The sequence below is a fragment of the Anticarsia gemmatalis genome, chromosome 20 (assembly GCF_050436995.1).
Source record: "Anticarsia gemmatalis isolate Benzon Research Colony breed Stoneville strain chromosome 20, ilAntGemm2 primary, whole genome shotgun sequence".
NCBI classification, from domain to species: domain Eukaryota; kingdom Metazoa; phylum Arthropoda; class Insecta; order Lepidoptera; family Erebidae; genus Anticarsia; species Anticarsia gemmatalis.
The window spans coordinates 4,835,145-4,850,662 of NC_134764.1; the positions used below are offsets into that span (position 1 = coordinate 4,835,145).

The 15,518-nt window shown below is 33.2% G+C and overlaps 2 protein-coding genes across 3 annotated transcripts in view; one reads left to right on the forward strand and one right to left on the reverse strand.

Moving 5' to 3' along the window:
• Nucleotides 1-15,518, reverse strand: part of Flo2 (flotillin-2) — a 268,758-nt gene that overhangs the window by 220,201 nt on the left and 33,039 nt on the right. The window lies entirely within an intron of this gene.
• Nucleotides 473-9,935, forward strand: LOC142981720 (glucose dehydrogenase [FAD, quinone]-like). Of its 2 annotated transcripts, none has more exons than XM_076127815.1 (2): nucleotides 473-932; nucleotides 6,672-9,935. In XM_076127815.1, exon 2 carries the CDS (start codon nucleotides 6,672-6,674, stop codon nucleotides 8,544-8,546), a length of 1,875 nt encoding a protein of 624 aa, XP_075983930.1. In that variant the 5' UTR covers nucleotides 473-932; the 3' UTR covers nucleotides 8,547-9,935. The 2 variants fall into 2 exon arrangements, with proteins under 2 accessions (XP_075983930.1, XP_075983931.1); XM_076127816.1 differs by lacking the exon at nucleotides 473-932 and adding an exon at nucleotides 4,908-4,959.

Here is a 15,518-nt window from a genome sequence, read left to right on the forward strand (position 1 = left end):
AATTAGGTCCAACTTTATTTCATGGATGAAGATGATTTATATTACAGGTAGGTAATTGCAGATAATTCTACTTAATTCACTGGATTATTTAATAAATATATTATTTATTACCAAAAATTACATGAAACAATATAAACATTGTCACGTCACCGACATTGGGAACAGGGTCCAGAATAAAGGCAGAACCCTAAGTTCCAGAGAAAGGAACCTCCTTACAAATTATTGTACACAAAAATAAAATTGAAAGAAATAATTTGTAACACTTAAATCTAGTTTCTATAATTGTGTAATTAAACACCATTAATGAATATTACCGAAATACTTGTCTAAAACGGACCTGCACTCATTATGCTTATTCATGAATCAGCCAAGCGTTAAAATAGACTGAAATACGCTCTACGATAAACTGAATATATTTTTAGTACAATCGTAAAGACAGTGTGTTTACCTCCAGTGGAAAAGTAAGACGCGCATTACTCCAATACCTCACTAACCTGAAACAAAAAAAAAACAATTAATTTATGACATAGACCGTTACATTTTTGACAAAAAAAAACATTTAATTTATGACATAGACTGTTACAATTTTGACGTTTATACTTTTTCATAGTATTCAGGCAAAGGCATGCGATTGTTCATGCTATCGGCCACGCGGTGTACTTGAACGCGAGAGAAAAGGTCACAATGATGTGTCGCAGTGCCATCTTTCCTCAGGCAAATAAAACAAGCGGTTGGATCCCGGCGCGAGGCAGTGCCGGCCAAGGAGCGTCGATCCTGTGAGCGCAAGGCGTTCGCTCAAACAGCCAACGCTTGCGCTTGTATAGTTCGTAACGCAAGTTAAATAGAACGCGCATTGTGTTGTGACAGCTCTAGTGCCGTGTTGTGTTCCATTTTCATTAAATACAAAATTGGAAAAATCGGAATTTTAAAAAGTAAGTACCGATAGAGCATTATGTTTACCTATTAGCAAATGTTAGCAATCAAAAAATTTACCAAACTTATTTTAAAGTAAATAAATAATAAATTATAATAAATATAAATTGCAAAAATTTATAATATGAATGTATAATTAAAATCTAAGTATATAATTGTTAGCTACAAAAATATTAAAAATCTCTTAACATTGAAAATAAAATTTATGCTTATAATCGACAAAAAGTTATGAACAAATAAATAAATAATTAATCACGAATTTACTGTCAGATAAAATACTTAAGTTTATAAAATGTCGTGATATATACTTATTCTTTAAAAAAGCTAGCAATATTTTATCAATCCTATTAACTAAGAATATTATAAAAAGTATGCAATATGACATGAAAAATAACAGCAGTTCTTAAATTGCAGTATTGTGAAATAATTCGGACATTAAAATATGAAAAATATAAATAAACAGAATATCATCGTTAGTGATAATATTCTATTGTAGTAAATTCAACTTTAATGGTAAATAAGTAAGGTTAAAGTAGACAATTACTCAGTAATGAGGCATAATGCTGTGACAATACTAGTCTGGGACACAACTCACAATGGCTCTTTAACTAACACTATATTAACTTTAAAAAAGTGCAAGTTTTGTCTCTAATGATTATTTAATTACTTGACCAGGGGGGCTACTATGTACCTCAGTTGACAACTATTCGAAAGCCACTATTCTGTTCATTGTTTTCTACTTTCAATTATAGTGATTAACATGTTACGTTAAAGCAGCAATCTACTGAATAGTGACCATTCATTTGACGTACACTAGTGGCCAACTAAGATACGTAATACGCAAACAGTAATTAGTGATTCTTTTAATTAAAAATTCTAAGAGAAAAATAATTGCATTGTAAAAATCAACTATAGATTTATTATGACTCAGAAGTAAAGAGTTATTATGGCCATTATTTACATTTATAGTAATATATCATGTTTTTAAAGATTTATACGTATTTATTAACCTTAGAAATATAACTAATTTGGTAAAAAATCGCAAATTAATTATGAAAAGTGACACTTTTGTAAATTTAATAGCTCACAAGGAATACAAATATTTTCAAATTAAACTAGAAAAGCTTTTAAACACTCAAAATTATGTATGTTGCGTGCTACCAAAACACTAGCATACGATATCATAGGCCCTTGAAATCAAAACAAATAGTCAGCATGTTTTTTAACTGTAGCCTTCAAAATTACTACTAACATGAGTAGCATGTAATAGTCGAATTAATACATTCGACCAGTTATCAAACTAAGGTCATTAAAACGATCGATCAAGGGTCATAGTCTAGCTTTTTTATATTTGAAAACTCCCCGGTGTAGTTTATTTAAAACCTTAAATATTGATAATAGGAAAGTTTTAGTAATCATTCAATCAACATCAGGATATCTCTTACGATTGTGAAATATTGTCAAAAACGTTTAACTTTTTATGTTAAATAAATTATTATAGTATATTGTACTACTAGTAACGGTTTCTTTTATTTACTTGTCAAATGTCAACAAATTACAACAATTTCTTAACAGACATACATTCTATGTATAAAAATCATATTTATTCTTATCATAAACAGGTATTTTGATAAGAATAATACCGTAATATATGCTGTCTTTTCGATATTGCAAGACTTTTATACGAAATATTTCATACTTGCGCTTTCGATGTGACGTCATGAGATTACTATTAGCACGCCGATTGGGCATAGTATCAATAATAATTAATAGTGGCCGTGACCGTAGTCAAGGATGACACGGGGCTTGGCGGCGCGTCCGTTTCCATACAACCAAATTACTTTTTCTCTTAAAAAAACCTGTTTTAAACGCAATTTGGTAACAAAAATTCACTAACCGGTCAATTTCGCATTCACTCAATGAATTTTTATTTCATAAATACTTTTATATGTTGTAAATTCGTACCACTATCATGAAAAATCTTAGTCGAATTTGGCAAGTTTCCGTCCGAATTAAATATTCATAGATGAGTTGATAATTAGTTGGTGTTTTATTATTTTGTTAACTAACAGGTTCTTAATTAGGCAAGTATTTTTGATGCTTACAAACCAAAAAACGTAATAAAATTTATCTCCTTGACTATATACAGTAAGATAATCTTCTGATCTTTTCGTCGTATTATTTTAGTGGCACCCAACAGGGAACTTTGCGAATAGCATACAAAAGCCTATGCGTAAATAGTTCTTAGACTTCTTTAAAATCATATTTTAATTACCTTTCGAAACACTAAACATTTAATGATATTGAACAGTACTTAATAACATAAGTTGCGTAATATTTTATGCAAAATTAATCGCAAGATTTATGTGAAGCAGCTCCACAGTTCTGAACATCAGGTCAATGTCTTGACATATCAAGAAGTTTAATCAAATAATTATAAAAAAGTTTATTTTATTACATTCGTTTATTTTAATACATTACATGTGTTAAAAGAAACACTTGATCCGTAAGTTGCGACAGGATACATTTTCTACTTTTTAAAGGGAAATTAAGTTCTTGTGTAAGTTGTTTAAATTTTAATTCAATTTTTTTATAACAAAATTGTTATACTTGCCTTCAACTTTAGGTAAATACGCTTTCGCAAGAACAAATGTTCGTAATACATGATGATCAAGCAAGATCAAATAGCTCCAATGTCGTGTACAAGTTTCTAGGATTCATGGAGGAAAAATAAAAGTTTTGTGTGATAGGAATACCAAGACGAAATCTTCATCCGTTTCAGAGCTCGGCCGTGAAGTAAAGTCTATCTTATATACGTCACGATAATATCCTTCTATACAAATTATTTGAACGGTAATGAATTAGGAAGTGTATTGTGAAATATTTGGCGAAATATGGCGAAATGTAGGCGGGTGTAGTGACCTTAGATTGCCATATTATCTTCCATTAACGGACATTAATGACTATGTTTCGTGTCCAGCTGGTATTGTCTGAGCAGGAATACTCGTAAATGATAGAAATTGCAGTTTTACGATGTGCAAGATAATATAACAGTCGCTTGAATACCTTGGTTGGAATTTAAAAATTCCTATAATATGCGACGATCCCAAAGAGTATTTACAAGCAAGACTCTAAAACTACTTTAGATTTAATTGTTGAGCCAATCAGCTAGCTATAAATATAAGATGTATTGTCAAAAGTGCAATATGCTTACAAAAACATGTTACTAAAATCAAGAGCTCAATCAAAACTCGTTATTTTATCAAATAGATTTACAAACCACAACGTGAATGCAGCTAGTCAATAATTAACCGTAATGTAAGAATAATTTCATGCTTCAGATAAATTATTTAAAAAAAAGATCAGACATTATTTTATTTTTTGTTGCGTGTGCAAATAACAGATTAAATACCTAATTAGCACATAATTTTGTTTGTATTTATTTATACATGGAGTGATAAAAAATACTTAAATATCAAACATTTAAAACACCGTTTTTACGAAAATTAATTCTTAAAATTGCTATTTATTTATGAACAATTACATAATGTTCAAAACAAATCATCATTTTTTAACATGATATTAAAATAAAATCATTCGAAAACCTAACTCGATTAGCAAACTCGCCAGATGCATTTACCTCTATAAACTCTATCAAGCAAGCAATATGAGGATAACACAGATAACAGGAAACCGACAGAAATTCTAAGAAATAGAAAGTTTCTTATCAAAATATATCGTCACAAAACACGTCACATATTTTTAGCATTCAATTAAAACAAACATTAGCAAATCTGACATAAAAGGCCAAGTTATCACTCGAAACAGTAACCTTACATTAGATATTTAGTAATTGCCTACGATTACACAATTTTTACTAACTATTCGTAATGATTGAATCATATTACAAGGTAAACGCTTGTGATAAGGATTGCATTGCACTTTTACGTAACAATGGCGGTATAATACGGTATCAGATCGCACCTGTATCAGACATGTCACCATATCTACTCGTTCTTGTCACATGTAAGTTTCATTTATTAATCCTGTTTTATTTGCGTATTGTAATAACAAACTCGCTTTTTTGACGTATTTATGTATTTTGTCACAGTAAAAGTAGTTGTCCCGATAGCAACAGACTTAAGCAAAAGTTTGCTCTCTCTAAAGCCTTGTCACTTGCAAAGTCATGAACTTGGTACCGTAGCGTGACCTTGACTTTTAACTATGACTGAAATAAGAGTGTTAGATAGGGAACAGTGGAAAGTATACTAGAGCACTATGTTCAAAATCACTGACACAGTAATCGATCTAGACAGAAGTGTTTATTTCAATACATTTTTTGCTCTCAAATCTCCACTAACTGAAATATTTGACGCCGCAATAAAACATGAAAGATTTGTTTGCACTAGACACCTCTTGACATAAGAGACTATTAGTTGTACGGCTTAACCGCCGCAGTAAACAAACTTGTACGAACAACGAACTGCTACTCGTCTTGGTCCTAAAACAACATGGCGTTGTGAAGATACGTTCTTGTTTGTGAGGAGCGACGGGTTTCATTGAGTGATGGGTTCGCAAATTGATACGCAATAGTATAACTATAAACAAGTAGGTCAATCAAAAAAGCAAGGTGAACAAGCCGGTCAAGTTTTTAGTTTCTTAGAAGGGACTCCTTATATTTGATAACTGGTTTTATAACTCAAATGTAAAAGCAAGTATAAAATGCATAAATTATTAACCACCTGTCAAATATATGTATCAATTATGTTCAAGCAAAAAAGTTAAGATACGAGTTACGCACAAGACTTCACTGAAAGATAGCCTTGGCATTTTTAATATAATTTCTAAGGTTACCGTACATACACGTGATACCAAATCACGTTTTCAAGTCAAGAGATAGAAATATTTATATTATCATGTCATTATGATAATATTTTTTAGTATCAATGTCGTAGAAGAATCTTAATGATAAACAAATCGGAAAAGTTCCGGAACAGTAGTTTAAGTTGATTGGTTTTAAATGGTTATATCAATTAATATATTATTAGAACACGTCAATCACCGGTCTGTGGAATATAAACAGAAAGTCATCATTTCCATGGTTTGCTTGGTGACGAATTGTGAACTATTGTAACCATTTTTGAAGCCTCATTTGTTAGTGAATTATTTTTTTCTAAAAGTGTGTTAAAGAATGAGTGTTGTTTTCCTTTGTCGTGTTACTTTCATTGATGTCAATCAGCGTCGTATTAGTAGAAGGTAATTGTATACTAAAAGTACAACTTTATTAAGTAAAAGAAGAATAGTGACAAGGCGAGGAAAGTTTCCCTAAAAAACAATTAAAGATGTTTATATGCCTTTTAAAATACTATATTTGATAAGGTGCAATATCGTGCAATTATAAAATCAGGTATGATAAAGACAATATATAACCTGTCGTTAAAGCGAGATTGTTGCATCTAAGAGGAAAACAGCGTTGCACTACATAGCAATATATGTAGTTGTTTCTAAGAGACGGAGGCCGGGCATCGGCCAGGCTACTTAAAATGCTCAGTCACACGATCACTCATGTATCCTTTTGTTGAGCCGTGTTGTTAACCTCGCCATCGACTTTGAATCAATAGCAATCACAATACTTTAATAGGAAAGCGCAATCGTTTTCCGGTGATTTTAATGTTAAGATTATATGGGTTGGAAGCATTTGAGCAGTTTTTATAATATGATTTTTCTTTTATTTATAGATGAGGTATCAGCACCGCGCGCCCAGTCTGGCGGCGGCACTATGGGTATTACTCGCCATCCTGCTTCCCACTGATACACAATTCGTCAACCCGTTCTCATCATTGATGAACTTCCTACACGAGGGCTCCAACCAACTCGATAATGAACCACCAGATCAGCCAAATCTTCTCTCAGAATACGACTTCATCATCGTTGGCGCCGGCACTGCAGGGTGCGTCCTAGCAAATCGACTCACAGAAGTTCCAGAATGGAAAGTTTTACTTGTAGAGGCAGGTAACAACGAGAACTTTGTTATGGACATTCCTATTGTGGCGAATTACTTGCAATTTACCGCCGCTAATTGGGGGTATAAAACAAAGCCATCCAAAAAGTATTGTGCGGGATTTGAAAACCAACAGTGTAACTGGCCTCGAGGCAAAGTCGTGGGTGGATCTAGTGTTCTAAATTATATGATATACACGCGCGGCACACAACAAGATTACGATGCGTGGAAGCAAATGGGCAATGATGGCTGGGGATGGGACGACGTATTCCCATACTTCAAGAAAATCGAAAATTATAACATCCCTAATTTTGACAATGAAGATTACCATGGACACGAAGGTCACCTAAACATTGAACATGCGCCTTTTAGAACTAACAAAGGAAAAGCATGGGTTAAAGCAGCTCAAGAGATGGGCTTCAAATATGGTGATCATAATGGACCCGACCCTTCTGGAGTGTCTTTCCTCCAACTTTCAATGAAGAACGGAACCCGTCACAGTTCAAGCAGAGCGTATCTGCATCCAGTAAATGGTAGAAATAACTTACATGTTTCAAAAGGAAGTATGGTTACTAAACTTATCATGGACGATACGAATACCAAAGTCATAGGTGTTGAAATAGAAAAGCAAAACAAAAATATGAAAGTGTTGGCGAGGAATGAAGTGATATTATCGGCTGGAGCTATTAATTCACCACAACTATTAATGTTATCAGGTATTGGTCCGAAAAGTCATTTAGAACAAATGCGAGTTAATGTAGTCAAAGATCTTCCAGTTGGATACAACTTAATGGATCACATTGCCGCCGGTGGAGTACAGTTCGTTGTCCGACAACAAAATGCAACTTTATCAACCGAATACATACTTGGTCATTTAGATTTAGTTTTCAAATGGATGAAAACTCACAAGGGTCCACTGTCCGTTCCTGGCGGATGCGAAGCTCTAGTTTTCTTGGACCTAAAGGATAAATTTAATTCTACCGGGTGGCCCGACATGGAATTGCTTTTCATATCTGGCGGACTGAATGCTGATCCATTTTTGCGCCGCAATTTTGGTTTCGACGACCAAATTTACACTGATACCTATGGACCGTTAGGGAAATCTGACGTCTTCATGGTCTTCCCGATGTTGATGCGGCCGAAATCAAAAGGAAGAGTCATGTTGCGAAATAAGAATCCTAAAACACATCCGACATTGATTCCGAATTATTTCGAATATCCTGAAGATTTGCAAAAGATTGTAGAAGGAATAAAGGTAGCGATAGAGATATCGAGACAGCCATCTATGCGCAAACTGGGTGCGAAGCTATACGATGTGCCGATTGAGGATTGCTTGAATTATGGTCCGTTCGGCAGTGACGCGTACTTCGCTTGTCAGGCACAGATGTTCACGTTTACTATCTACCATCAGAGCGGAACTTGTAAGATGGGTAGAAAGGATGATCCCACCGCAGTGGTGGACTCGCGATTAAAGGTGCACGGAATAGATCGCCTGAGAGTGATCGACGCTAGTGTAATGCCTGAAATAGTGTCCGGTCATACCAACGCTCCAGTTTACATGATAGCTGAAAAAGGTGCGGACATGATCAAACAGGATTGGGGCAAAAAGTGATTATTACAATTGAAACAGAATATTAGTAATTTAAGGCAAATCTGTGATGTAAATATAAGTATTTTGCTAGATTCCAAAATAGGTTTTATGACTATAATGTATTGTATTCTTATTTGCAAATGGACCAAAACAATAAGATAAATTAGAGCATAATATGACAAGCTTATAACAGCCTCAATACAAGACAACGCTTCGTTATTTATTTTAATTATTTAACGCTTTTATTGTATATACTTGTACTGTAAAAAAAATGGTTATTTATTCAAAATAAAGATAGTAAGCCTGTACAAGCGAATTTAAACCGTACAATCGTAAACAACAGTCAAATGTAATAAAAACTGTATGTATGAACAGGTATGTAGCAGAGCTACTTGTACTTAGTGTGGCAAGGAGAAGGTAACATAAAAAGCCTTTGGTGAATTGGTTTATAGTTTTAACTTAAATGTTAAGTAAAATTTTGTACAAACCGAAATAGATGAATTATTCTGGTTTAGCAATATTACTTTTTAAAATCAGGGTAATATCTTATAATGTATAATTTATGTAATAAAATGTGCTTAATACAAAGAATACATTTATTAATAAGGTAGTTTGAGCATTCAAATCATTCTATATAATATGCTCTTCACTGTACAAAACAAATATAATGGCCTGTTTCACAACTTCTAGATAATTATTAGATAGCTTACCAGATGGAATTTTTACTATTATATCTATTCGTAAGGAGCTCGTGGATAAATAACAACAGCCACACGGATCGATCTCTGAGGTAAAGCTACACTTGCCGAGGTTGTTTGGTGAGTGGGTGACCATCTGAAACATATCGAGTTCCTCCGTGTTTCGAAGATCTTTGGCAGTCGTCACCAGTAGTCAGAAGCTTGAAAATCTGACAATCATTCTTACTGAAAGAAATCCTGGTCACAGGTATATGGTTATGGAGGTCCGATTGGCGATTGCTCCATGTAAAATACTGCTTCTCAGCTGTATCCAGTGAGACTGGAAGCCGAATCCAACATAGTTGGAAGCAAGGCTAGGCTGATGATTTCTTATATCTGTCACTTTATCCATCAGATAGATTATCCAATACTTATCTATGAGCTGTGAATCTGGCCCTTAAACTTAATTATTGTTTATTATACGTTCGATCCAAAGTGTCATATCATAGTGTAATAAAAAAATAAACATTTCAATCTAGACTGTCTACGACTGCAAGGTTGATAAGTCTGACATGTTAGCCTTAGACTTAGATATGTAATTTAAGCACTAAGTGTATGTTTAAATTTATTTATAACGTGTACAATTTAAATTATTTAAATTTTATTTATTTATGACTATCCAACTGTACAAAATAATTACGGGAATAAAATATAATGCTGTAATATATTTGAATGTTGTTTTCTTCTCATTGTCTGAGAAATAAAGAAAATATATTAGTATAAAAATATGAAATAGAATAATAATACATACACAATAGCATAATAGTGTGAAAGTAATCCCGAGAGAGGGCGCCCTAGAGTGACATACACTATAGAGCGATTCTCGACAGTCGGTACTGTCTAGTATCGAAAGCTTGTTATTTAAAATGTACTGCTGAAATAGTTCCAACGACGCCTTTTCGAGGCGCTTATCAGATTTCCATACATTTCTCGATAGCTAGCCGGTTGTCGATGGTCGATAGTGGTAGAGAATCGAGCTACTCGTAACTAGACATATGAAGGTGAATATTGCTAGTTTACAAGGATGTCTGTTACACTTTCAATTAAAATCTACCAACTGGATTTAGATTTAAAGTATCCGCTCACACACATAATAATTTATAACGACAGCAGAAGCAGGGCAGAAGATCATACCTTATTTCCACAAATATAAGAAAGCCAACTTATTTTATCCATATTGTCAGGAATCAGAAAAACAAACACGCTACTACTATAACTCTTGAATACGCTATCAATAAATATAAATTATAAGTCATTAATGATAAATGATGAGTTTAGCTCACGAGATGGGGCGGTCACTTGTCTAACAAAAGACATCAACGCATGGCCCCGTGAAATTGACATATTTATAGAGTGCACGTACTTAGAAAATTGTAACGTAAAGATAGTATTGACGTATTTACTTCTTTGTGACGCATGTTCAATGACTAATGTGGTCGCTACATCACTGCATCACGCAGCTAGTGTCGTGGGTTGAATTATCATTGGGAATTAATATTTATGTGATCTCTAGTAAAAAATTGGATATTTCTTGTATGCAAATTATTAAATTCCCTACCAATATAAGGATTTTTAAATTAATAAAAAGTGATTTTCTATATTACAAGTTCGTATTCACACTATTTTTTCAATGGTAGTAATCAATTAGATCAGTATTGAGAACTAGTTAAATAAATTAAATCACAAGTATGAAAATATTTTTATACATAATTATATTTCCACTTAAACGCCTGTAAAGAATATAATAGCAATAAGTCAATATCCAGCTTACTTCGAAATCAGGAACACATTTGAAATATTGAACACATTACATACAAATCTCTAGAACGTGTCCTTTACAAAATGGAACAAGCGATTTAACGCAACGTTACCGAAAGAAACGCCTAGCGCCTGGCATAATTAGTTGCTAATTTTTATTGTAAGTGCGATAGCTAGTCGAAAAACATCAGGCGTTCATATTATTTACTGGTAGTTTAGTAACAGGCTGTAAAGCTGCAAAGGACTTCTATTAAGAAGCGATGCAACTGATATACTTATGAAGAGCCCTCTGTGCCCAGAACCTTCTTAAATTAGGACCTATGGTTTTAAACATGAACATCCAAATTTAAATGTACAGAGATTTAAGCTGCACAAGTTTAAACCGTCAATAACAGAAACACGAATTGAAAAGGTCACATAATTTTAAGTAATGTTCAAATGTATCTCTTTTAGACGCAAGTGGCATGATATAATATGAATGTGTAATCAGTATATGGTTCTGCTTAAAAAGTAATAGCAAATGTTTGATTGAATAGTTACCAATATCATTACAACATAATGAGTCACACAAGTTGAAAATGCCTTACAAAATACACTAGCAATAACTGTGGAAGCGTAAAAAAATTGTATGTTAAGTATAACTTAGTACTTTAAACACTTCACCACTTTTAAAGACTTTTATCTAGTAAAATTAAAAATCCATTAGTAAACTCGTTATTTAGTAGTATAAATACTTTTCAACCCCTAACGTCGATGGTGAGTATCAGAAAATACACTATTTAAAAAAAACATTAAGTACTTGTCCTTAGTTAACGCTTGTGAATCAAATAAAACAGTTCAAGACTTGCGGTTAAGCCCGTAACTTACATAAGAACAGGAATAAAATAACTGCTATTGAAAGATCAGCCATATGTACGTGCGAGAGTATTGTGTAGTGACGCGTGTCTGGTGTCAAGAATCGACCCTGACCACGGCCATTTGATATTGATTGATTACTTCATATTGTTTTATGTCCAATCTGCTGCTACTTTAGCTGCCAAATTCTATTTTTAGCAGCTGAATCAATTTAAAATCTCAATAAAAATATGTGCTAAAAATAGAATTTATCTCATCGTAACTAGCGAACACGCGCAGCTCCACTCATGAGTATGTTGTTAAGATAAGAAATAATTTGGGATTTATTTTCGAGAAAAAAATAACTTTAATTATTTCGAACTATGGTCTTCATCTATCTCCATGCTAAATAGCATCTAATTACTTATGCATAAAAAGTAATAAACAGACTTTTGACTTTTCAATGTTATTTTATTTTGTTTAATATGCCTGGTTTAAATTATTTCGTTGGCAATAAAATTTCTTCGCTAGTAGGTTTCTCATCTCAGAAATTGTCATATGTTTACGACCACATTTTACGATCCATTTACGAGCAATAACATTGATTTAAATGAGCGTTGACACTTAACCCGTAGTTTTATGCAGAACAGGACGATCCTATGCATATTTTATACTAAATTACTGTATAACCTACCTGAGACTGAACGTTTTACCTGGATTTGATAAATTGAACTTGGAACTGCGAACGTAGCGTATTTTATAATGTCCATCGACCAAAGCAGCGATGGAAATCAACAGACAAATAAATAAATTGCGAAATCATGTATTATAAACAAATTTAACCCCTTAATGTCCCACTGCTGGGCAAGGGTCTCCCCCCGTAATGAGGGAGGGGCTAGGCTTTGAATCCACCACGCTGGCCAAGTGCGGGTTGGGGACTTTGCATGCCCTCAATAAATGTATTAAACAGGCAAGCAAGGTTAACTCACGATGTTTTCCTTCACCGTTGGAGCATGTGATAATTATTTCTAATACACACATAACTTCGAAAAGTCATTGGTGTGTTGCCCCGGGTTCGAACCTGCGACCACTTGCGTGGGAGGTACCAACTTATACCACTCGGCTATCACCGCTCTTCGAAATCATGTAGTTTTTTTAAAATACTAAGCATGAAACGAGTAACATCAAAAGACATAAGTATTGAAAGTAGCATTGATTGCATTATGACTGATTATTAAAAAATCGATAAACAAACAACAATATCGGATAACGAGAATATAAAACAATTTAATGTAACTTTAACAGCTTTTGACCGTAAGGTAAGCGCGTTCAAACCTCTTTCGCAAACACGCAACAACTTCATTAATCCCTGCCAGATAGACTAGATAATATAATATAAAAAGTAAGAGAAAAAAATCTTGTAAAACACATTTAAATATAAGTTTTAATATCTGATCGTTACGGCGGCTACTTGGTTTAATTTGACGACTAAAATAACAATGGAATTAGAGGCATTTGAACATAGGCCAATACTTAATCACTATTCGCTCAAGATATATTATTTAGAATTTTGGCCTTCATCTGAGGATCATATTAATAGGTAAACATGCACATACATAATATCACGCCTATTAACCGAAGATGTAAGCAGAGGTGTACGAAATACACCCGCGTTTCGTCACTAACAATGTTACGTTACCAATTTCTGGACTACTATACATAATAATCCAATATAAATAGGACAAAGACCAATAGCACTTGAACCGAGCAGGTAATCGAACCCAAGACTTCATAATCAGCAATCGAATATAAGTACTATCACACGCACCAAAGAGGTAGTACAGTGTAGAGGCAGCAACACATTTATAAAAAAAAATGCTTTTTAGCCGGACCAGGGTCCCTCCATCTCCTCCAGTTTAAAACAAACTTTCACACAAGGCTTACCACTTTACAGCACTTCAAGAACTGTCCAAATTTCTTACAGGCATGTTACCAAATGTATTATTACATAACGATTAAAGCAAGTGACAATTAAAGTACGACATTAAAATCTCCACTCGCTCCTTACCACCTAAGGAAAGCCAGCAAGCCAGTAATGATATGATGTAGCAACTCTGAACTACTTTTGCTTAACATAATTGGTTGTATTGCTTCAATAATTCAATGTCATATAGCAAAACAATAGTGTATTACCAATTTTACAATACAGTCATCGGTTTCTGCGAACGTGGGCCGAATGGTATATTTATTTGGGGGAAAAAAATAAAACGATACTACGAGAGTATTTTTAGATCACGTTTGGCTTAAAATACAGGTATTTTATTTTAAGGTATTTTATTCGACTTAAAATAGAGGTTGGATACAAATGTATATAAATAAAAATGAATCATCGAAATGTTACGCGAATAACTTTTGATGAACTAAACCAAATTAAATTATTGTTTAATGTGTTTTTCATTGCCGGGACAAGGTTTCTACGGGATCCGAATTCCTACAGAAATGTAATCAACGAAGTTAATTTAAGCAAATTAACCTCGTTGATCCTTAGTGATTGATAGGTAGTCTATATACTCAGGCGAAGTATGAACAAAATATTAATTTACTATAAATGAATATTTATTTAACTGAAAAAGACTCTTATTGTTGGCAATATTTTTCGGTAAATGAAGCACTCTGACAAAAAAGGAGTTAAAATCAAACCATTACGTCCAGAGACTGTAGTTAGATAGAGCAAAAACTTGAAGATCAATTCATAAGCTGTAAGTGTGTCGAACTACAAGAATCTAATTTGCAATTAAAGGTACAGGTAACTGATTGCATTCTTTAAGTGTCATTGAATAAGACGAAAATATCTTGACCCCTATTCCTAAAATAATAAACAAGTTTGTTGAAGTTATTTTGAACAGTGCATTTTTTAACCTTACCTTAATCTTCAAAACAATCATATTATTTTTTGCAATTTATTGTTAAGTCAAATTTAAATTAAATCCTAAAATATATTTAATTCAACTCATGTCTGAATAATAACTTCAATATGCTGTAGCAGTCAATTAGAAGAACAAGAATTATTAAGTGTTTCATTTTAAACAACCATCAATGTAATTGAAATATTTTAATTCACCTATTAGGATGTGCCATCAATTTAGTATATGAATAAGGATAAGTCTTAAAAAACTCTTGTATCACCTTCATTTAAAAATAAATAAGAATATGTAGTTAGTTTAGTTTAACTTGCATGGTTCAGCAAGATTTTTATATCTTTGCTTCCTCTGCAAACTAAGCCAGGTTAACCAACTAAAACTACAAAATTGATGGCCTACCGTAGTTCGTGAAAATTTCATAAAATATTGAACGTATTCGTTCATGATCTTTCTCGATCCTATTAGAAACGGATCAGGCAATATTAAATAAGCATACCTTATATTCTTGTTCCATAGTTTGACAGACGTTTTATAACGGATAGAATTGTGATAAGAAACATACGAAAGGACTATGGGCGGAATCGTCCCCACCCATCAACAAAAATGAAATGTAGCTCAATTGATATATCTTGGCAAGACGATATTTTTATACTATGGCGACATTGCCCAAATGCATGGGGTTCTCATAGTATCTTACGTTTAAACAAATATCTCGTTAACGTATTACTGACGACTAATTCCAA

Coding starts and splice junctions, on each gene's coding strand:
- LOC142981720 (XM_076127815.1), top strand. CDS start 6,672: ATGAGGTATCAGCACCGCGCGCCCAGTCTGGCGGCGGCACTATGGGTA.